This window comes from Serinus canaria, chromosome 24 (assembly GCF_022539315.1).
Source record: "Serinus canaria isolate serCan28SL12 chromosome 24, serCan2020, whole genome shotgun sequence".
NCBI classification, from domain to species: Eukaryota; Metazoa; Chordata; class Aves; order Passeriformes; family Fringillidae; genus Serinus; species Serinus canaria.
In genome coordinates, this window is record NC_066337.1 from 1,010,165 (window position 1) to 1,033,526 (window position 23,362).

The following is a 23,362-nucleotide window of genomic DNA, read 5'->3' on the forward strand; positions in this document are numbered from 1 at the left end:
TCCCAGCTGAGGCCAGGAGTGGACAGAATCCATCCTGGACAGCGCTTGGTTCTGGGATGGGGAGGGCTGAGCCTGATGGGGCAGCCCAGCTCCTCTTTGGCCGCCTCTCCCAGCTCACTCCCACCTTCATCTTCCCAGGGCTTGGTCTGGCCCAGTCCCTGCACTGCTTCCTTCCCTGGTGGGAAGTTTCCTAGAAGTAGGAGCTGGAAAAGAAGAACTTCTTGGGGATTGGGAAAACCCTCGCTCCTGTGCCTGAGGATACTGGAAACCCGGATGCTGCATGGTGTAACACACCTGGGCAAAGCCCAGGAGCCCTGTGCTCAGCCTGGGATGGAGATGATTAATCTTGGGGCTCTCCTGGTAAATCCCCTTTGTTGGTTTTCTTGTCTGCTTAAAAATTAATAAACCCAGGAGAATTGTTCCTGGGAAGTTGTGAAATGAAATTACTTTGGCACTGCTGTTCCTGAGGCTGGCGTGGGCTGCAGAGCTTTGGTTCCCAGGTTTTTCCCAGGCCTTTCCTGGCCTCCATCACTGGGGGAGCTGAGCTTAGACAGGGGACAGGGAGGTGAAATGGTGCAGGGCTGGCAGGAGCATCCAGGGATGGCCTTGTCCTGGTTCCCTCCTGGTCCCAAATGGGAAGCTGGCTCTCGTTCTCCCCTCAGCAATCCTTTGGCTTTCATGGCTTCCAGCCAGGAAAAGGCTTCTGTCCTGTTGTGGCTGCTGGGATCATCTGCTGCTGTGCAGAGCCTGCCTGGGACTGAGGGGATGTGCACATGAGTGGTGCCCATGGAGGGGTCAGTGGTACCATCAGCACAGCCACAACCCCAAGAGGTGGCACTGGCTCAGGTGGCAGAGCAGAAGGAGCACTTTCTCCCTCTCCTGTCCAGCAGGTTCTCCCTCCCCTCCCTCCCTCCCTGGGAGATGCAGCTTGGGAAGGTGCTTGGCTGCTGTGAGCTGCCCTGGGGGAGGTTTCAGCTGCAGGGGGGCTGCTGGGTGTATTTGTGTGTGTTTGAGTGTGTGCTTGTGAGCCTGGCCAGGGACACCCTCAGAGAGAGTCATGGCACTTGTGAGGGCAAATCTCCAGGGCAGTAAATCCAGGGATGCAAAGGAGCCAATCCATAACCACACAGGGATATTGGAGACATGTGGATCATTACCTGCCATCTTTTGGCAGCTGCCAGTGGATTAACTGTTTGCTCTAAAGAGTTATAAATAATTTTGTTGATGAAAATGATTGATTATTCTTGGTCTAATATTATTTAGGTAGAGCAAACAGTGTTGAGATTTACCAGCTGCTCTCTGACCTTCCAACCCTGATCTGTTTGCAGAAAGCCTGTGCAATTATTTGTTTGATTTCAAAGCTAAATATCCTAATCTTCCCTCTCCGCCTTTGGAAACTGCAACTGGCACCGGGACAGCTCGGGCTGATAAGGGAGGGCAGCCCTGGAGTCCTCGTGTGCAGGGACTTCTGGGCACAGAGGGGTGAGGAGGGACATGGGGAGGACAGGTGAGGACAGGGCTCCTGTGAAGGAGCTCTTGGGCTCCTCCTCCTCTTCCTCCTCCTTGTGCCGTGCATACGCTCAGGGAGCGCTGTCCCGGGCACAGCCCAGCAGTCCCAGATGTGGAAGCTGTCGCAGCCGGGAAGGAGCGGGGCTGGCCGGGCACGGCACCGCGGTCCCCCCGCAGCCGCGGGACGCGATGTGACTTGCGCTGTCATTGAGCAATGCCGGCTGTCTGCTGGCGCTGCCCTGCGGGGAAGGGGTGCCCGGGAAGGCTGCGGAGGAGGGGGTGGGACGGGCAGGAATCTGCAGCTGCCGAGCGGTGCAGGGCTCGCCCAGCGCCCGTCGCCCGCGGCGGCGAGCGGAGGTGACCCGGCGCTGCCGAGCCTCCCTCCCTCCTCCCTCGTCATCCTCTGATCCTCCCGCATCGCCGCCTTCCTCCGTGCTGGCAGCATCCTGTGGGATGTGCCGGCCTTCAAGAAGCCGTAGGAAGATCCCCAGGGACCTTCCCCATGAGCGCATGGACACACCAGCGGCAGGTCCGGCTCTCACACACATTCCCGGAGGATGAATGGGAGCTGGTGAGGCTTTGATGTGGTGGGACATATCTGGGGGTTGAACATCCCACCAGCCCCGGGGCACTGCCACTGCCCTGCCATGTGCTGCCTCGTGTCTGGCGTGACTCGGCCCGGGGGCAGGGGCTGGGCCTCGACACAGAGGGATCAGTCTGAGCAGGGAAATCAAGGGAAGGTTGGGAATTCCTCGGGACAGACATACTGGAGGTGTTTGGCTGAGCATCTCCGGGTCTAATCCCTTCCCAAGGCAAGGGAATTGAGGCTTCTGTAAGGCACAGTGATTTCCCAGCAGCAGGGACAGCTCTGGAGCCCATGAGCCTCCGAAATGTCTTGTGTCCTGGTGATGGCAGCACAAATGATGGGGTTTTATCCAGGGCATGGAGTCATTGCACATGGATCATTGGGATTGTGGGATGAAAACATCCCTAGCTGTGAGGTCATGCGTGGCTGCTCACAAAGTGTGCTGGCACAGTTTGTTCTTCAGGAGTGTCTGAGCCGGCTCGGAGGGTTGGGATCCTTTGTGAGTGATGAAAGAGCTCAGCTTGAGTGAAGGTTCCTTGGCCTTCTTCCTGCTGTGAGGGGACAGCCCTGCCAAGAGATCTCAGCCTTCCCTTTTCACACTTCCCATCCTGACAGCATCTTCCCCACACGATGTTCTGCCAATTATCCTCAACCTGGCCTTGTTACATCCCTGCTCTCCCTTGCTGGGAGACTGGTGAATGGTTTGGCAGCCCCAGCCTGCAGCAGCAGCTGGAGGTGCTGGAGCTGAATCCCCTTTGTGTCTGTCCCTGTTCCTGGGTGATGATGAAGGACAGAGAGATTAATATCTCCAAAAGAGTCTGAGGGTCTGTTTGGATGGATGGAGAAATGTTCCATCTGAACTGCCCAGGGAGTACCTTGGGAGCATCCATCCCATGGGTGCTTCTGCAATCCAGGAAAAACCCATGGCAGGGTTATGGGATGGGTTCATCCTTCTCTTGGGACAAATCCTCCAGTCCCATCCCTCCTTCATCAAAGATGCCAGAAATGGCGACATCAGCCTGGGAGTTGAGGAGAGAACAGCAGAACTCCTGGCTTTGACCAGGCTGGAAGGGAATGTGAGCTCTCAGGTGGGTGTGTTTGACCTGGGGCACCGTGCCCTAAGTGCTGGAGCCCAGGTGGGATTGCTCTGGGAGGACTCCTGCAGCCCTGCGGGGCTCCGGGGGCACGGCTGGCACTGAGGGCTCCCAGCCCAGCCCAGGGACAGGGAGGAGCTTCAGGCAGCTTCTGGTCCTGAGCGCCGTGAGCGCCTGGGCTCTGTGCCAGCAGCAGGGCACTATCTGTGCTCGTCTGCTCCGTGCTGAGTGCCGGGGCTTGGCAGGGAGTACCAGTTTCCCTTTCCCCCCATTGCTCAACAGTGGGGTGTGAGCAGTGGGGTTGGGTTGAAAGGAGCATCTCCCGGAGGTAGGGCTGGCTGGTTCCACCTGAGCTGCCCCAGATGGGCCGGGTGTCCATTACAGGCTTTTCCAGGCTCCGGCAGCAGCGCGTGTGTGCCCTGCCCGGGGATTAGAGTCTTTGGAGGCGCGGTTAGCAGGGATTAGGACGATTATCGGGGGAAGCCTGGCTCACAGGTTTGCGCCAGCACGGGAGGGTCCTCCCAGCCCTGCTGAGCAGCGATCCCGGCCTGGAGGTGCGGCGCTAATCCTGCCTCCAGAGGGGACGCTGCTGCTGGGATGGATATTCCATCGGGAAAAGAGGCAGGGAAGCGATGGTTTGCCTCCTGAGCAGGAGGGGTTTGGCAGGTGGAGGTTGTTCCTGGCCGGCTGCAGCCTCCTGGCCTGGCTATCTCCAGCCTGGAGCCTCCACGGGGGTTTAAAGAAGCTGGACTCTGCCCTTGGGCCAGCGGGCTCGGAAAGTTTTAGGTTGTGATGCTGTTAAATCTGAAGGGGCTGCAGAGGCCATTTAGAGCTGATTGAAGAGTGGGAGGGTCAGGTGCTGAGCTGCTGCTGCTGGAGCTGAACTACTCCAGCCTTGTAGCATCTCATCCTAGAACCTTCGGGTGGGTTGGGAGGGACCTTAAAACTCATCCCATCCCACAGACACCTTCCCTATCCCAGGCTGCTCCAAGCCCTGTCCAGCCTGGCCTTGGACACTTCCAGGGCTGGGGCAGCCACAGCTGCTCTGGGCAATGCTGATGGAATTTGACTGATGACCAGTCTTGTTTTTGATTTCTCTGATGGTTCCAATGAGTGCTGTTAAACCATGGCCACATTCCCCAACCTCAGAGGTGGCTGGATGTCCCCAGGGTTTGCTTTACCAATCTGTGCCTCTTCCAGCAGCTGAAATGGGGAGGATGGGGTGAATCCCCAGCTGAGGGAAGAGAAGCTCTGGGCCCTGGCCCTGCTGAGCAGGGGGAGCTTTCCCATAATGGCAGTGAGCGTTGACTCAGGGGCTGTGGTTTAGCTCAGCTTTAGCCCTGGCCTTTCTCTAGCACTTCATTCCCTCTTCTCTCCACAAAAGCCAAAGACAGAGTGAGCTGCCCACCAGGCTGCTCCCCTGCGAGCTCCTGGGACTCTCAAGGATGCTGCTTTCCCAGGATTGCCATCCAACACCCACGTTACAAAGCAGGGACAGTGAGGGAAGAGAAGGAGCTGGAGCCTGAGCAGGGCGGGCTGTGACTGATGGTGGCTGCAGAATCCCTTCCCTGGCTCCTCTAGCTGCCAGACCCCAGACCCAAACCAGCTCTCCCTCACCTGGTGGCTGCTCTGTGTCCTGTTTTCCTCATGGACATGTCTCTGCCAGGCCAGGCTGTCCATGGCACACAGGGCTGAACCCAAGGCTGGGTAGAGCATCCCAACACCTCACCCACAGCCAAACCTTCCCCTCTGGAGCTCCAAGTGCTGAGAGCCCAAACCTGGGACAAAATGCCTTTATCTGCATCTAGGGAGGACAGTGCTCAGGCCTGTTTTGAGGGAAGAGCTGGCCCCCATGGCATACCACATCTCCCTAAGAAAACTGCTGAGGGCCAGAAAAAAGCCGGCTTTGTTGGGCTTTCTGCAGTGCTAAGCACTGTGGGCTTTCGGTTTCCTCTCTTGTTTTTCTCTTGAAGCCCAGCTTTCATCTCACAGTATTTATTTTTCACTGCTTGGAGGAGGGGAAAAAAAGACTTATTTTTCTTCTCTTTTTTATTTTTTTGTTTAAGAAATATATTTATTTTAAATTAAAATAGCAAATGTCTGCACCTTTTGTGCCATCCTTGCGGAGGGAAGCAGGGCCGGTCTCTGGCACGTAGCTGCAGGAAGGGGACCCAAATCTCCCCCATCTGCTCCCAACCCATCCCATCCCCACAGCCCCTGCAAATACCCCTTACTGTGCCTATCCCTGCTCCCCATCCAGATTTCCCTCTGGCTCCTTTTTTCCAGCTTTCTGTCCCACTTTCCCTTTTCCCCCTGGAATCTCGCTGCCCTTCGGGTCCAGGAGCCCTAATTGGAACAGGCCGGCTCCTCTCCTGCTTCCTGCGTGGGAGTGAGAGGCAACGCTTGTGAAAACAGTTCAAAAGTGCACACAAATTTTTGCCTAATCCTGCCTAAATAACAGGGGGCTCAGCCAGGGTTGTTTGCTCGGGTGTCCCTGCTCTAGGGCGGGGGGCACCTGGGAAAGGCAGAGCTGCCCGAGGGGCTGGAGGTGCCTGGGGGTGCTGGAAACCTGAGCTGGGGACGTGGGGACATGGTGGGGACGTGGTGGGGACGTGTGGGGACGTGGTGGCTCCACGGTGCCTGCCAGCCTCGCTGGGGAGCGTGGGAAGGGTCTCAGCTCCCAGCCCCCATCTCCTCAGCCTCCTCTGATCCTGAGAAAGGTTCTGTGCTGCTGAACCCTCTCGGCTGGGGGACATTGGGAAATCTGTGCTGCAGCTTCCCCCAGCTCCAGCTCTGCCCAGATCCCAAGGAAAGCTGGGCCAGAGGGGCTCAGGGAGATGAGTTCAGGGTGGGCTAAGGGGGAACTGTGGGCTTGGTGGCCACAGACTCACTGTGGGCACGTGGCAGGGGGGTGGGAGAGTGAACCCCTGCCACCCCTCTGGGAAACTCTTGCTCCATTGTCACCCAGCACTGGGGGGACATCCTGGAGTGTGGGCAGCTCCAGATTGGATGGGGACTCCAGGGGAATCTCAGCTGCCTCAGGGCTCAAGGATTGAGGTTTCTGAGGGACACAGGCACGAACTCATGGAGCCCTTGGATGCAAAGGATCTTGTTTGAAGCTAACCTGCATTTCCCCCCCTAATTTAATCATGAAATCCTGGAATGGTTTGGGTTGGAAGGGACCTTAAAGCTCATCTCATTCCACCCCTGCCATGGCAGGGACACCTCCCACTGTCGCAGGCTGCTGCAAGCCCTGCCCAGCCCAGCCTGGCCTTGGGCACTGCCAGGGATCCAGGGGCAGCCACAGCTGCTCTGGGCACCCTGGGCCAGGGCCTGCCCACCCTCACAGGGAAGAATTTCCTCCTGAAATCAAATCTAAATCTAAACTAAATCTAAATCTAAATCTAAATCTAAATCTAAATCTAAATCTAAATCTAAATCTAAATCTAAATCTAAATCTAAATCTAAATCTAAATCTAAATCTAAATCTAAATCTAAATCTAAATCTAAATCTATTCTACCCTGTTTCATTTTCAAGCCTCTCCCCCTTGTCCCTGTGTCTCTGCCAAGCCACACAAGGCCTGGCATCTCCATAGCATCCTGTGCTCCAGGCCTGGGCAGGGAAGGCTGAGGAGACCTTGGGTTCCTGCCCTAGCTGTCCATCCATCCATCCATCCATCCATCCATCCATCCATCCATCCATCCATCCATCCATCCATCCATCCATCATCCATCCATCCATCCATCCATCCATCCATCCATCCATCCATCCATCCATCCATCCATCCATCCATCCATCCATCCATCCATCCATCCATCCAGGGACAGGAGGTGCTGTGGGGTCAGGTGGCTCTGCTCTGACCCTCCCCACATCCATTGCCAGCAGCTGCTGGTGAAACCCCACACAGGGACACACTGGGCCTCTGATGGAAAAAAAAGTGAGTGGCCGAGGGGAGCTTGGAGGAGTCACTGACCCCGGGTGCAAACTGGGCTGAAAAATAACTTTGCTCCCCTCCCTCTGCTCAGCCCATCCTTGCTTTGCCCTCTCTGCCATTTATATTCCTTCTGCAATCAGCTGCAAATGGCTTTGGCATGCAGATGAGTTCTGTGCATTTGAAGGTCAAAATCCCTGAAGTTTGTAAATCTGAGTCCTTTAAAAAGATCAGATGTGTGGAAATAGTTTACACATGCAAGGCCTGGTGGGAGCAGAGTGGGAATTTGGCTGGGAGATGAACTTGGTGATCTTGGCCTCTTTGCTCCTGGTTTTCTCTCAGGCTCCATGTGCCCCTGGCTGGGGGGTCTGGGCAGGACCCCCTTAGCACAAAACCCATCCAGGGCAATGTCAGGGCATTTTATCCTCTTGTCCTTGTGACTCCCATCCCCAGGGATGTCAGGGAGCTGAAGGGGCCTGGTTTGGAGAAGCCACAGAGCCTCCAGATCCCTCTTTGCCTTGAAAAGCTGCAGCCATGAGAGGCAAATCCTGCATCTCTGCTCTGCAGATGCTGCTGACATAACTCTCCAGGGCGACTGCAACTCCTGGCACAGTTTGAAAATCAAGCCATAGCTCCCTGCCCGCTCTCCCAGGAGGGAAATCAAAGGCGGCTCTGTCAGCACAGGACGAGGACACGGCATCCCCACAGCTGGGTGCACGTGGCAGCCGTGTTGGGGGCTTTGATGGGCTCGTAAAAACCAGCCAGAAATCCCAGTCTGGCCCCTGCTGCTGAGCTTGCTTTTGGGATTAAAGTCCCAGCATTCCTAAACTGGGTTTAGGTAGAACAGCTGGGCCTGGTGCTGGCTCCCGCCCCAGCTCCTGCACACAGCCCTGAGCTCCGTGGGCAGCACTAAAGGAGAGGTTTTATTGGTGCAAGGTTTGATTAAAATCTTGCAAACAGGTTTCAGATGGCACTGAAAGCTGATACCAGGACAGCTAAGCACGGCTTGTTGCTTTTGTTCCTGAAATTCTGCTCAACTCTGACCTTTAGGCATCCCAGGCTGGAGGTGAAACACTGGAGGACATTGCCAGGGCTGGGTTTGCCTCACGGGAAGGAATTTCCCTGCAGCAGCAAAGTTCATAGAGTTATAGGATATTCCAGGTTGGAAGGGATTCACAGGAATCGCTACGTCCGAGTCATGGCCCTGCACAGAGCTGGGTGAAGCCCACTATGCTCCCTGCTCAGAAACCCCCCAGTTTTAAAATAAATACTGAATTATTTAAATAAATTCAGTACCTCCGAAGAGCAGAAGCAGAATTTAGGGTAAAAACTGTTAATCCACCCCATCTTTCTCAATCCACCCAGCCAAGCCTTCTCCCCAAACATGTCTGCAGAGCTTCACATGCATTTGGTTTCCCTGGGTGAGTTTTCCCCAGCTCTGGGACACTGCTGAGACAAGGCTTCTGCAGGCTCAGGGCTTTGGGGCTGCTCTGTCCTCAGCAGAAATTCAAACAAGTGGCTGCGACCTCGCAGGAAAAAAGCAGATGATGTTTTAGTCCTAAATCTGCCGAGCACAACAGATTTTGCAGAAGCCTTGAAATGCACATTTGGGTTGATTTGGGTGTTTAAATAGAAACTGTCCTCTGGCATGGTTTTTTTTTATTTGGGAACAGATTGTTTGCTTCCCTGTGACCTCTCCCTGGGAATCACTTTTAAGTCTCCCCTGTTTTGACAGGTTGTTTGTGCAGAGCTCAGCATTCACCTTCCTAAACCGAAATCTTATCCTCCCGCTACTGAAAAATTGATTTGCTGGGTTTGTGCAAAGCCAACCCATGGATCCTGCACGACCAAACAGCAGGATCAGGGATGGGCCCTTGCTATTGCAGAGACAAAAATACCGTTTTTCACCCTGCTCTTGGTGTCTGGCCTGAGGAACTCCCCTCCACACAGGTTTTCATGGTGATTCAGTGTTAAAGTTGGGGTTAGAACCGTTTTCTCAACCTGGCTCTGACTCATCTTCCCAGGGCAGGCAGGAGCTGCTGTTGAGGCAGGCGGAGGGAGCAGATTCCTGGGTGGTCCCTGTGACCACAGAGCAGGGAGAGCAGAGCATTCAAGTGTAACTTGAGGATGAAGGGAAAGGGGCACTGAGCCACTTTCTCCCAGTGTTATCTCAAGCAGCAGATGGGGAACAGAGATAGCGATGGTGGCTGCTCATTTTCCGTGCCCTCTCCAGCCAAATCCAGTAAATAATGAAGGGTAATTTGCCAAATAGCCTTTGGATGTGGGATTTGCTTTCAAAGGTCCTGATCCTGCCACTGTGGAGGCATCCTGGATTGTGTGCTGGGCTGAGGGCAGGAATTGTGTCCTGAGACACTCCGTGTTGGGAATTTCACTGCTCCGACCTGAGCCAAGAGTCTGCAAATAATTTCTTGAGAGTCTTGGGGACTTGGCTGGAGGATGTGCATGTGTTGGGGCTGAGACATAGAAGGTGCAGAAGTGGGGACAGAGAAGTTGCTCTGTTTGTCTTGGCAGTGGAATTGTGTCAGGAGCATCCAGCGGATGACCTGGGGATGCTTTGCAGCATTGTCACCCTCACCCGGTGCTACAGAGCTGCCTGTGGATGTTTATCCATGGAAAAACAGGATTGTTTAGGTTGGAAAAGCTTTCCAAGATCATGGGGTCCAACCATTCCCCAGCACTGCCAGGTGACCACCAACCCATGTCCCCAAGAGCGACATCCACAGGTTTTTTAAACATTTCCAGGGGTGATGACACCACCACTACTCTGGAATTCTGTTGACCCAACCCCCATATTCCCACTTGGAAAAAAACCCTTTGTTGGCTTGTTGGCCTTTAAATGATGCCCATGAGTTTGGCTGGGAAGGAGTTGGGTGGAGCAGGAGTTCCAGACTGGGCAGCTGGGCTGGCTCTTCCCATGGCTGCAGCTCTGCTTCCCTCCCTGACTCTGGGTTTTATCATGAATGCACCAACACTGCCCAGAACAGGCCCTCAGCGGCTTTTTGCAGGTATAAAGGTTTATTCAATCAGGAGTTTAGTGAACTTGGAGCAATGGAAAACTGTGGTGGTTGAGTTTCCACAAGACACAGAATTTTTGATTTTCAATGTTGGCATCCAAATATTCATGAGAACACCAAAGACTTTGCCCGTGGTGTCATTTTTCCTCTGAGTTTACATGGAAAATTTCCACTAGGCTGCAGAGCTAAGCCAGCCTCAGGGGGAAGATTTCCATCTCTGCTGACCAAGGGCAGTTTTTGGGGTGGTGGTTGTTCAAGACTTTCCTTCTCCATCAAAGTGTTTTTTCAGGAATACTGAAAGTAAGGGAAAAAGAACCAAACCTCTATTCAGATATTTTGCCTCAAATGGTTGCTTTTATTGTGAGACTCTTTGGCTACAAAGCTTCATCTCCTTCCAAATAAATGAGAAAAAGGGATTTAAAAAAGGAAAGGAAGAGGTTTGGTCCTTGTCAGGACTGACTCCAGGCCTGGCTCTCAGCTTGGCTCTGCTGTCCCCTGGGATGGCAGCGTTGGCCATGACTCACCCTGGCTCCTTGCTATGGATGTGCTATGGATGTGCATGACGTAACTCTGGGCTAATGTGGGATTTTCCAGCTCTTTGTTTCCCTTCCCCCCTCAAATGGGTGTTCTGCCACTCCTCCATCCTGTCTCAGCCTGCTGTCAGCTCGCTTTTTCATGGACTCTTAGAATCATGAATGGTTTGGGATGGAAGGGACCTTAAAGCCCATCCCATTCCAGCTCCTGCCTTGGGCAGAGACACCTTCCACTATCCCAGGTTGTTCCAACACGACCTTGGACCCTTCCAGAGAAAGGGCAGCCACAGCTTCTCTGTGCCAGGGCCTCCCCACCCCCACAGGGAAGAATTTCCTAGGATAAAGAATTTTCTAGGATTCTTTAATTTTCTCCTTGCTTTTCTTTGCACTGGGATGACAGAGTGGCAATTCAGGGATGCTTTTCTCCCTCTTTCTTGCACACCATGGTGTGGGACTCTTTGCCTTCCTCAGTGCCTGGAGCTGCTGAGCCATTTCTCAGGCTCCAGACACACCTGGAATGCTGAAGCCCAGCAGGCTCTGGAAAGACCTTGATATCATCATCCAGTAGCCCATTCCAGAAGCGTAGGGACACCATGTGCACCTGGCTGGCATTCCCTGACATCTTTCCCAGCCCCGTGTCCTCATGGCTCTGTTTCTCTCCTGCTTCTTTCAGACATGGAATGTGCAGATGTGCCTTTATTAACGCCCAGCAGCAAAGAAATGATGTCCCAGGCACTGAAAGCCACGTTCAGCGGCTTTGCCAAGGAGCAGCAACGGCTGGGAATTCCCAAAGGTAAGACCTGGCTTCCTGTGAACAGCCACGGTACCCACAGGGGCTGTGTCCTCCTGCCCAGAATTCCCTGCTGCCATCTCCCCTGCTGGTTCTCCTCAGGTGGTGTTGCCTTTCAGATACCACCTGAAGCTTCTTGGAAGCTTCAGCTGGAAAAATGTGGACAAGTCATCTCCACTAAAGAACGAAGCAGCAGGAACCCTTTACCAGAGGCTGATGACAGGGAGAAACTAAGAAAATTGGAGAAATGGGTGGGAGAAGGGGATCAGAGAAGTGATGGGATTTTTAGAAATCCCAAACAAATCCAAAGCTTGTTCCTTGGATGAAATGTGTCCCCATTAAGGCTGATCCAGACTGGGCATGGTGTTCCACACACCCTGGTGCCAGTGGGCTGCCAGTCTCCAGGGGTGAGGCTGTGCCAGTGCAGGGCAGCTGCAGCACTGTCTGTGTCCTGTTTTCCTGGGAAAACTGCCTGTGGGTGCTCATGGCTGGATCCCTCTGCAGACCCCCAGCAGTGGACGGAGACACACGTGCGGGACTGGGTGATGTGGGCAGTGAACGAGTTCAGCCTGAAGGAAGTGGATTTCCAGAAGTTCTGCATGAATGGAGCTGCCCTCTGTGCCCTGGGCAAGGAGTGCTTCCTGGAGCTGGCACCTGACTTTGTGGGAGATATCCTTTGGGAACATCTGGAGATCCTGCAGAAAGGTCAGTCCTGGGGTGTCCCAGTGAACAATTCACAGCATCCCTGCCAGCCTGGTTCTAGGGGTTTCCACAGACCAGGAGGTGTTCACCTTGAGCTTTAATCCCAGGAAAAAAAAACATCTTCCAAAGCCCAGCTTTTCAGCAGGATTCCACATGGGCATCCCAACGGCAGGGGCAAGGCGAATCCTGGCAGTGCCTCAAAGAGGCAGAGTGTTTGTGCCAGCTGCTTGGCAGGGATCCCCAGTGGGCAGGGACACTGTGCCTGCCTGGAATCCATGGTGGGATTTTCCAAAGCATTTTTCCTCAGCCTGTTCAGCTCCTGTTGAGAATTTTACTATTTCCTCCACTGAAACTGGGTACAGGAATACAGCCAAAATCCTACCTGAATTTCCCAGTGGCGACTGGAAGCTGCTTTGCTTTGTTCCATGTCCCAAAAAAGGGTGTTCCATGTCCCCAAAACCAGCATTTTTGGGAGGAGAAGTCATCTGTGCATGACAGAATCCCAGGGCATTAACTTTCAGTGACTGGGGACACGCACTTTGATTTAGGGTGTTGATTTTCTGTGTCTGGATGCCCAGGAGCACTGGGATGGTTTCTGTGGAGCAGGTGAGGAGCTGAGCACCTCTAGCTGAGAGCCACAAGCAGGAGCTGCAGCACACCTGGGCTCTTTTTCCAGCTCCCTTCTCTGCAGAGCTATTTGCTTTCCTGGAATGTCCCCTGTGCTGTCCTACTGACCCTGATGGCAGGAAGGGGAGGGGGAGCACAGTTATTCCTTCCAAGAAACCATTGACAAATGGATGTTAATTGCCCATTACTAATTTTACTGCTACCTGTGGTTTGCAGAAGGTAAACATGGCCCTTCCCGGGCTCTGGGCAGGCCAGGCTGTTTTCCTGCTCTTGGGCTCTAAATCTGGTCTGTCCCTTTTGTTTTGCATATTTTTCATGGAGTGCTTGGATCAACACCGAGCAGTTTAACCAAACAAAGCCAAACCTTGTGGTCAGCCCAATTTCTCCTTGCATTGAGCCATTGCTTGCACCTTCCCACAGCTCTTCTTCCCTGCTGTCCCTGCCCATGGCTGGGAGGTCTTCAAGGTCCTTTCCAACCCAACCCTCCTAGGATTCTGTAATTCTGTGATTTTTTGGGCTGTGCCCACTGGAGAGGGTGAGATGTGCTGCAGGTACTGACTGTGCACCAGGGCTGGGTTTGCACCTCCTTCCTGCAGATTCCCCACACACAGAGAGGGACTTCATGCTGTAAATTTATGGCAGAGGGGAATCATAATTTCAGACAGCACTGACACACATGGGTATTCAGACACTGAATTGGTGGTACAAAGACCTGGGACAGGGAGGAGTTTTTCAAAGAAGCTGAAAATCTTTGTGCCTGCTGCAACTCTTCTTCTGAAAGGCTGAAAATGAATAAAGCTGAATTTCTGTGTCTTCACACTGTTGGTGTTACCCTGGGAACCCAGAAATCTCTGTTGCCTGGTTGTTTTCACTGGTGACTTTGTCACTCTTGCACAAGCAGGGCCCTTGCTCCTCTGGTGGGCTCTGAACACATTTCCAGTGAGGCATTTGTGGGTGACAAAGAGCTCCCAAGAAATAACCAGCCTGCCCCCAGGACTGGGTTCTGCTCCCTGTAAGTGCTGGGGCCCATCTCCAGCCCTGACCAGAGCTGGGCTTGAGCTGTACAGACAGAACAGAGCTGTCCCTGTCCCTGTCCCTGTCCCAGCCACGTCTCTGCCCACACAGGAGGAGCTGGGGCTCTCCCTCTGCACCTGGATGTGACATGGGAAGAGATCCAGGAGTCTCCAGGCTCAGCCAGGGCTCCAGCTTGTCTCTCCATCCTCCCCACCATCATCACTGGAGGTGTTGGCGCTGGGAGTGGCTGTTAACCCTGAAATGCCTGGCTTTACCTGTGCTGCTGGTCCGGGGTCGTGCTGGGACAGGCTGTGACCCCACTGTCCCCTGAGCTGACACTGTCCCCGGTGAGCACTGCGTGACTCACGTACCACAGCCTGCTCAGGCTTTAAAAACAGCACACGGATGCCTTTTCCCTGCATGGATTTGGGTATTTTCAGGCTCACTTTTCCATAATTCTTCCTAAAATAACCTCCTCAGTTACCAGCAGTCAGCAGTGCCCTGCACTTGACTCTAAGCTCAGCCGAAGGTTCTCCCCTGTTCTGTGGTCACCCCCTGCCCCTTGGCAGACACTGTGGAGAGAGGAACAGAGCATTTCTCATTAGTCTGTGTTTGCACAACCTCTTCTTTTGTTAGGGAATATTTTCCAGCCTTCAGTCCCCAGGGGAGAGGGCCAAATTTAGGCTCCTCACAGGCGAACGTGCGTTATCTGTGCTCGGCTCTCCAGAGCTGGGGCAGAAACAAACCCAGCCCAGAGCTGCCCGGGGGCCTTGCTTTGGTTGAAGGAAAGAAAATCCCCATCCCAGTATCCCTGCTCAGAATGCCACACTGCAATGAGTCAGGTGTTCATGGAAAAACTGCCCAGAGTGGGGGCAGGGTGGCTTTTACATGGGAAAGCAAATTCAGCACAGCCCAGGAGGAGCAAAGTGCTTGGAAAAAGCCACAGGAAGCAGGGAATCCATGCCTTGATGTGCTTCATGCTCTCTCCCAGTGAGTTATGCCTATGGAAAGCTGAAATTTGGCATTTTGACCATATATGCATGGAGGAGTCTATGTCAGGAGTGGGGTCAGGGACAGTGAACAAAGCAGTTTGGGAATGGAATGTTCTGCCTGCATCAGGTGCTGCACAGGCTGGGAATTCACACTGATTTGGGGTTAGAGGAGCTGGTTTTGGGATGGTCACGCACTCCCTCATACACACCTACTGCTGGTCTAAAAACAGGGCTTTTCCATGAAAACAATTGTCCTTGTGTGGGGAGTTTTTCCAGGAGCTGACAAATGGAAGTGTGCTTAGCAACCCCCAGGAGAAGGAGAGGTGACAAAGCCTGAGGCAAGCAAGGAAATTCTGCAACTGGGAGCTCAGAGTCTCCTGGGGCCCTGGCTGAGAACGCTGTTGCTGTTTGGGTTGGGCTGGTTTTTGTTTAAGCTCAGCCATAGCTGCAGCAGGAATTCCCAAAAGACCCCATGTGCCCCAGCTTCCTGTGGGATTTCAGCTCTGGATTCATTTCTGTTGCTCAGAATGTCCCAGTTTAACCTGAGGAGATTTTGGGAAGTTCAGGGCTCTCTGTGTCACAGCAAGTGTTGCACAGCTCTGTGTGCCTTCCACTGGTGACATTTCCTTCCTTTCCTCTTTGCAGAGGAGGTGAAACCGTACCCAGCAAACGGCGTGAGCACCACGTACCCCGAGTCCCGCTACACCTCAGACTACTTCATTAGTAAGTCTCAATTAGCAGTGTCCATTATCACCATTACCGTGCCTGGAAGCACCTTTGAGCAGAGGTTTGTCCTCACCACAACAGGATTGCACCCTGCAAAGGGGGATCTGGTGTTTCCAAGGGTTTAGGGTTGATTTGGAAGCCTCCCGGACTTTTTGGTGGCTGCTTTGTGTGCCAACATCTGGTTTCTTCAAGCACTATTGGTTTGAAGCTGTAACTCAGCAGATTTTGAAAGCAGCCTCAGCACACCTCAGTACTGGGAATTGTAAAAAACCTGTTAAAAAAGGGAGGGAATGGGGGGAAAGGCTGAACTCTGGATTGCCAGGGAGGAGCCTAGCAAGGGAAGGGATGAGTCTCTGCACTCCTGCACTCCTGCACTTCCCATCGCCATTGCTTTGGAGATGTCCTTTAAGGGCATTGGAAATCTGGGAGATATTTCATGAACCAGCAAAAAGCCTAACTGACCTGAAGAGGAGAGATTTGGATGAGGTGTGAAGGAGAAATCCTTCACTGTGAGGGTTGGGAGGCCCTGGCACAGGGTGCCCAGAGAGGTGGTGGCCTCTCCATCCCTGGAATTGTCCCAGGCCAGGCTGGACAAGGCTTGGAACAACGGGGTAGTGGAAGATGTCCCTGCCATGGCAGGGGTGGGATTGGATGAGCTTTAAATTCCCTTCCAATCCAAAACCTTCTGGGATTTCACGATTCTGTGGATTGGGATTTCAGGCTCTGGCATGGGGAGAGGCGGCTGTGCAAGGACTCACCTTTCCCACCCAGCAATGAAACATTTTTACCCTGTTGCTCCTCTGCTGAGCAGCAGGGTAAAATCCACTTCCCAGGGTTTTCGATTATTCCTTCTGGCACTGCCCTGGGAGGAGTTTGATGCAAAGTACAATTGAGGACGGTCGGGGGGTGTCATATTTTGCTAAATTGTTGCATTTTCAGACCCCATCTCTGTAGCTTCTGGAGGCCTCACCCAAAGCATTAGGGGAGGAGGTGTGGGATGTCTGGAGCCCTCGCCCCAAGCAGTGCCCAAGGGAGGGGCTGTGGGATGCTCTGGGTCCTGGGGCCTGCTCGGGCGGGCTCTGACTCGTGCTGTGTCCCAGGTTACGGCATCGAGCACGCACAGTGCGTGCCCCCGTCCGAGTTCTCGGAGCCCAGCTTCATCACCGAGTCCTACCAGACCCTGCACCCCATCAGCTCGGAGGAGCTGCTGTCCCTCAAGTACGAGAGCGAGTACCCCTCGGTGCTGCTGCGTGAGCCCGCCCAGGACCCGCTGCACAACGACTTCTTCTCCATCAAGCAGGAGGTGGTGACTCCAGACAACATGTGCATGGGCCGTGCCAGCCGAGGTAAAGCTGGGCTAAAACCTGGGAAAGGAACTTGGGGAGAGTTTTCAGGGTTTAACAGAAGGTTTACACGGGATGTGTTTGTCGGTGAACTGGGAGATGAGAAATGCTGAGTTAGAAATGCCATGGAACAGGACAGATATTGTTGAGAAATTGTGATGTAGCAACTTCTTTGAGCCAGGTCTAATAAGCTCTCAGAGGTCTATATCACACCCAAGATAGCTCATCTACCTTTGGAGGCATAAAAGTCAGCAGGATGGCTTCTTTTGCAGTGTTGAAAACAAAAAGGTTTAATAAAAGGCAAAATAACAAACAAAGGAAAACCGAGCCAGGTGCCAGACGTTCTTGCTCCTGGAAAAACACCTCACAAAAGTGATTAGTGTCTTTGTTCTCTCTTTTTTTCTAGTTAATTGCTCAGGCAGGACATTTTGGCTTCTGTCCAATTAGCTATCCTTAAGTTTGAGGTGAAGTCCCCATGGCCTATAAAGTGGCTTTTTCACCTAATGGAGGAGAGAAACTTCTGGGCTTCTTTCCTTTATGAGGGGACCAAGGAGAGTTTTGTCACTCCGTCAACAAAGGCACACTCCTATAAAATGGAACTAGAAAAAGAGTTTTAAAGGATAGCTTTGTAAATAAGGCTAGATACTTTGGAGAAATAGAACGATGAAAGTTCTAGAAAAGGGGCCTGTCTGACAGAGGCTGGCTTGGGTTCCTGCTGTTCTCACCCTCCCTCCTGAGGGAATGGCCCTGGGAGCACCGAGGGAGCTGTGCAGTGCTGACACAGCCCTCTCCCAACATTGCTGGCTTCCCCGGTGGCTCTGAGCTCTTCCTGCCCTTCTCCCCAGGGAAACCTCGAGGAAGGGCTTGCTTTCCTCTCCTCTGGTGCCTGTTTTACATCCTCTGCAGAAAGGGCATGTTTCTGGTGCTGTGCTTCAATGCTGAACCTGAGTGAAATTGAACTCAGCTTTCATGTTAGCAGGGAGGACAAACTGCTGGGTGCTTGTAGAAATCCCATTTTAAGGAGCCCAGGCAAAGCCCCACAAATTCTTCACAAGTTCTCATCAGGAATTGCTCTTGAAGGCTCTGAAGAGTTTTGCACTTTATGATCCAAAGTCTTTGTCCATTGTGTCTAGGAATTTGATGGCTGCTTGTCTGAAATACTCTGCTGCAGCCAATTCCTGAGCTTGGTCACGAGGTGCAGATGTCAGGGGCTGGGGCAGCAGCAGAGCTAAGGACCCCAAAAATGCTGCTCCCCAAAGAGTTATAGGTACATGACTCCTCTTTGAGGTGGTGGGATTTAAACACCTGAACACTCTGCTGAGGATCTGAGCCCAAATTTCCTCCCAATTAATGTTGTGAGACTGGGAACACGTGGGGCCCACATGTCTGATTGCTTTGTGATCACATCAGTGATGCCAGGCTGGGGATGTGGCTCTGCCTCCTTCAAAGCAAAAAGCTGAAGCCATGGAGCTCAAAGTCCCTCACAAGTGGGATCATTATCTCCAGATTCCAGGTAGGGAACCTGAGGCACAGGGAGGAGATGTGACCTGCCTGCCACCCCCTAAAATGGAATCCAGGTGTCCTCAGCTCCAGAATTCGTTACAGGGACATGGTGCTGTGAGCCAGGTTTGATGTGCAGCACTTAAACCCATTTATCCAGAGAGCTGAGGCTGAGCTGCCTTCCCAGCAAAGCCAGAGCTGCTTTCCAGGCTGCATGGCACGTGCAGCTCATTTGAACTTCCTCACTCTTTTTCCAGGCTGGGAGAGCCAATTACTGGGAACTTGTTATTCGTGCTCTTGCCTCTCCTTCTGAGAGAGGTGACCTGAGCCAGAAGGGCAGCACGGTTTTAATTTTGGGGAAACTGCTCTTTTTGGGGTTGTTTTTCTGCCTAAATTTCAGCAATGTCTTTGCCTTTTCTTGACCTTTTCTTTAACACAGGTGATTTCGTCATTCTCACAGTGCAATGGCTCAGGAAGGCTTTTGCAACTCCACCTTGAGCCTGTTCTCAGTGGCAAAGCTAAAAATGGTTTCAGGGGAGGGAACAGAGAGCCCTAGGGCTGCTGTTAGCAAAGGCTTGAACACTGGTGCAAGAGGCTGTGCTCACACCAGTGCTGCATTTCAGCCATGGAAGGGCCTTCAGGGAACACAAATCCTCCCAGGGCTGGGGGAAAGCCTTAATACAAAGCAGAGCCCAGTTAATTTATATTTATGTTCCTCTTTACCTTGCACTGTCTTACAAGGTTAGTCTGACACAAAGTCAAACCCTTCAGCATCACCTCAGGGTGAAGGTTTTCCAGACACTGTGGGGCCTTTCCCAGGCCTTCTGTGGGGCCTTAAGGAGGAAATTTTGGGGTCCCACGGGAGTTGTTTCTCTCTGCCCCGTCAGCGAGGGCAGCTGGTCGAGAAGTGGAGCTGCCAAACTCATTTAGGCTGGTCCTGAGTAAGTGCAGGGCGTGATTGTTCCAGCTAGGTGGAATTTAGGTGAATTTTCAATGGATTGACACAAATCACATCTCTGTCAGGTTTTAATTCCTTTTCTAAATGAGCCTGTGCTGCAGGATTGCTCAGGGAATTGGTTATGCCAATTAATGTACAGACACATCAGCGTTGTGTTCTCCTTAGCAGGATTCAGGGAAGGATTGGAGCATGAAAATCCTCAAAAAACAAAAAGAAAATAGAAAAGAGTTTGGAACAGGGCTGTCCCAGCAGAATAAAGCCAATGGATCCCAGCTCCCAATGACTCCAGGCCAGCAATCAGGGCAGGCCCTGCAGTAGTTGAGTCTTTTCACAGCAAGTGCTCTTCAAACTACAACACAACAAATATTTGGGGGTGTGTGCCAGCGCCCTTCCACGTTCCCTGTCCCCTGGGATTTGCTCTCTGGGCCTGGGCTGTGGGTAGCTCTGCCAATGGAAATTTCTCCAGGAGCTCTTGCACAATCCCAGCAGCTGTTTTTAGCTGGGTTTGGGAAATTAGTGAACTTGAATGATCCTGTTAGCTTGACAGGAAAGATGTTGAGCAATCAGTAGAGTAGGGAGATCAGAGGCTGCAATTTCAGTTTGTTCTTTGGGGCCTTTTTTAGCTCTGGTTCAGTACAGGGCTGGCTCTGGGGGGTGTAAATCAGCACTGCTGAGGATCTGGCCTCTCATGTTCTGGCTTTGACTAAAAATACCCCAGAGAGTGACTTTGACACAAACCAGCTGTGCTCACCTTACCAGAGCTGGGAAAAGCTGTTGGAGCTCTCAGCCATTGGCTCTGCTCCTGCAGAAAACCTGCTGCTGGCCGGGGATTTGGGGCTGGCTGGAACAGATGGCAGCAAAAGGCTGCTGTGTAATTTGGGGAGAAACATCCAAATTCAAGGAGCTGGGTGTGCCTGAGCAGTGTTTGAATTGGGCTGGGTGATGTAGTGGGGATTTACTGGAGATCTCCAATATCCTTCAGCAGCAAGAGAATCACAGAAATCAGAGAATCATGGAAAGGTTTGACTTGGGAGGGACCTTAAAGTTGGTTCCGTCCCTTGCCATGGGCAGGAGCATCTCCCACTGTCCCAGGCTGCTCCAAGCTCTGTCCAACCTGGCCTTGGACACTGCCAGGGACTCAGGGGCAGCTGCTCTGGGCACCCTGTGCCAAGGCCTCCCCACCCACTGAATGAAGAGGTCCTGGAGTGCCCACATTTAGGCTCCTGAGCTCAGCCCTGAGTATCTTAAGTGAATTTTGTCTCTGAAATTGCCTTTTGGAATGTGTTTGAAATTGCCTTCAAAGTCAGCCAGGCACCAGTCTTGGATAGAGAGGCCAGATTTGGGTTTTTCCCCTGTCTCTCTCTGCCTTGCTCTTCTGCCTGAAGTTTTCCAGGGCTCAGCCTGGCTCTGGATGGCAAAGGTGAAAATATTGCAGCTCTGGGCTGTGCTTACTTTGGAGATGGGATGTAAAGGAACAGCATCAGTTGCCCTCTGCCTGCTCAGCGCACAGGGGAAGCACTCTGCTGGCCAGCTGAAGCACTCTGTGCTGGCCAGGTAGAGCAGCCTGTGCTGGCCAGGTGAGGCACTCTGTACTGGCCAGGTGAAGTGCCCTGTGCTGGCCAGGCCTGTCTCACCTGCTGTGCCTCCCCCAGGTAAGCTGGGAGGCCAGGACTCCTTCGAGAGCACAGAGAGCTACGACAGCTGTGACCGCCTGACGCAGTCCTGGAGCAGCCAGTCCTCCTTCCAGAGCCTGCAGCGCGTCCCCTCCTATGACAGCTTTGACTCTGAGGACTACCCTGCCACCCTGCCCAGCCACAAGCCCAAGGGCACCTTCAAGGACTATGTGCGGGACCGGGCCGACATGAACAAGGACAAGCCTGTCATCCCTGCTGCTGCCCTGGCTGGCTACACAGGTAGGGCACGGGCCTGGCAGCCCCTCTGTGCCCCCAGCCCCTGGGGCACCACCTCCCCGTGCCCAGGGACAGAGTCTCGGGCCACTCTGGGCTGCCCCAGCTCACTGTGGCTGGTGCAGGGCTGTGAGGGGGGGTTTTGGGGTGTCTGGGTCAGCCCAGGACTGCATCTCCTTTGAGTGTGGGCATCCACCCATCCCACAGCTCGTGGGGGATGTGGCACCTGCCTGGGCACAGGGCACTCAGTGCCCAGTTCTCCCTTTGCCCCTGGCTGGCTGTGGAGGAGCTGGGGCTGCTTTGGTCCCTGAGCAGGAGGTGCTGCAGAGCCTGCAGCCCTGTGCTGGTGACTGCTGGGCTCTTGGTTGTGCTTTGCCCCTGGGGCAGGAGCAGGCTCAGCTGCAGCACTGCTGTGTGTGGGGATGGATCCTCTCCCTGCGGCACAGAGGAGGCCCCGCTGTACCTTGGTGTGAGGCAGGGATGGGGCACTTCCAGAGCCATCTCAAACATTTTCCATTCCTTGAGGTGGGAGAGATGAGAAGGTGATAGGCCACGGAAACTCTGGCTCTTTATGACAGCCCTTCAGCAATCTGGCATCTCCAAGGAGAGAGGCTTGGTGGGATGGGACTTCCAGCTAAAGCTGAGCTAATCCTTTCCAGCCCTTCTGTGCCATGGCTTTTCCCTGTGCTCTGAGGAAAACTCTGGGGCAGCCTCCTGCCAGTTCCCCTGGCTCTGCACCTTCAGATCTGTCCTGGCCCAGCTGGGAGCAGCTGGTGGAAAGAGTTTGTGGTGATAAAGATCATGGCCAGGTTCGGAGCAGATCCTGAGGCGCGGCTGTCCCCGAGTGCCCTCCCACGCATGGCTCATGTGGGGCTGACACCGAGCCTGCCGAGGCTGGGAGAGGTGCAGGGGGAGGAAAGGTGGGCAGATAATTTTAGGAGTGTAAAAAAGGAAGTGGTTTGTTGCTATAGCTTTAGTTAGAACGAGAGCCCAGCCCTGCCTGCTGAATGAGATTCTACCAAGTCCATGCCAAATATGAGAGAGCTCTGCATTCCTGAATGGACTGGGGAGGGAGAGGAGGGACTGTGCCCTGGGGCTCATTCTCTGCTGTGCCACCAAAATCGATGCTCCTGAGAAAAGAGACCACTGAGCACAAATTGCTCTTTTTATTCCTATTTTTACTCCTATCTTCTCCTGGCAATGCCTTTCCCTGTGGCACCTGGAAGTGCTTTTGGGATGCAGGAGCCCAGGATGAGTTTGAACAGCTGGGGTAACCGAGGTGCTGGCGAAACCAGGAGCATTCTTTTCCAAGCTGAGTATTTCCCTCCATGTTTGCTGTTGCTCATGGAAAAAAGTGCAGAAGAGCCATCCCTGGAAAGAGGCGAGGAGCTGAAGTCAGTGGCTGGGCCCTGTGTTTTTCCAAGGAATATTAGCACCCCAAAGCCTGTCCTTGGAGCAGTGCCTTCAGGAAGGGGAGACTTGGGTTCATGCAATGCCAGAGCACAATTCCAAACACTTTCCTCTGTGTAACATTTTCCCTCACCTCATTTCCAACACCTCTTGGATCTGGGAAGAGAATCCCTTGGCCCAGACACTTAGGTGGGATCAATAAATGGGAAGGCCTGATTTCTTTATTTATTTTTGCATTGCTTCACTTGATAGGCTTTAAATGTGGAGAGGAAAATCTGGGATCACTGGGAAATGCTCAAGCTGGAGCTCTGTTTGCCTTTTCAAAGGCTGCTGAGCAATATTCAGGGCTCAAGCCAGCAGAGCCAGCTTTTGCCATTGGGAAAGGGCCCTGGATGGGTGACCCTGGCAGGCAGTGACTCCAGAGATGCCCTCTGAGCCATTTTAAAGCCCCCAGACCTTCAGCTCTGGGTTTTCCAAGCAAAGGGAGCCAGAGCTGGGTCACTGTGAGAGCAGGGCCTGGGGAGAGCGAGTAGAACGTGTTGGGTTTCAAACTGGAGAAGAACTGGGCACTGCCCACTCTCTGGGTCTGTCAGTGAGGAAAACCCTGCCCAGGCTGCCCTGAGAAGGGCTGGAGGTCTGGCCTGGGCCAGCTGAGCCCGGTGTGGGGATTTGAGCAGGGCTCAGACTGGGGACTCAGAGGGAGC

At 53.3% G+C, this 23,362-nt stretch overlaps 1 protein-coding gene across 2 annotated transcripts in view; it reads left to right on the plus strand.

Annotated features, from left to right (window-relative positions):
* The window catches only part of ETS1 (ETS proto-oncogene 1, transcription factor), a 77,281-nt gene that overhangs the window by 41,095 nt on the left and 12,824 nt on the right, over positions 1-23,362 (plus strand). For both annotated transcript variants that reach the window (XM_009097824.4, XM_030232575.2), the window contains 5 exons: positions 11,363-11,482; positions 11,984-12,184; positions 15,460-15,537; positions 16,641-16,886; positions 20,994-21,254. In XM_009097824.4, the coding sequence (XP_009096072.1) occupies positions 11,363-11,482; positions 11,984-12,184; positions 15,460-15,537; positions 16,641-16,886; positions 20,994-21,254 (906 nt within the window). The remainder of the gene's footprint in view (positions 1-11,362; positions 11,483-11,983; positions 12,185-15,459; positions 15,538-16,640; positions 16,887-20,993; positions 21,255-23,362) is intronic.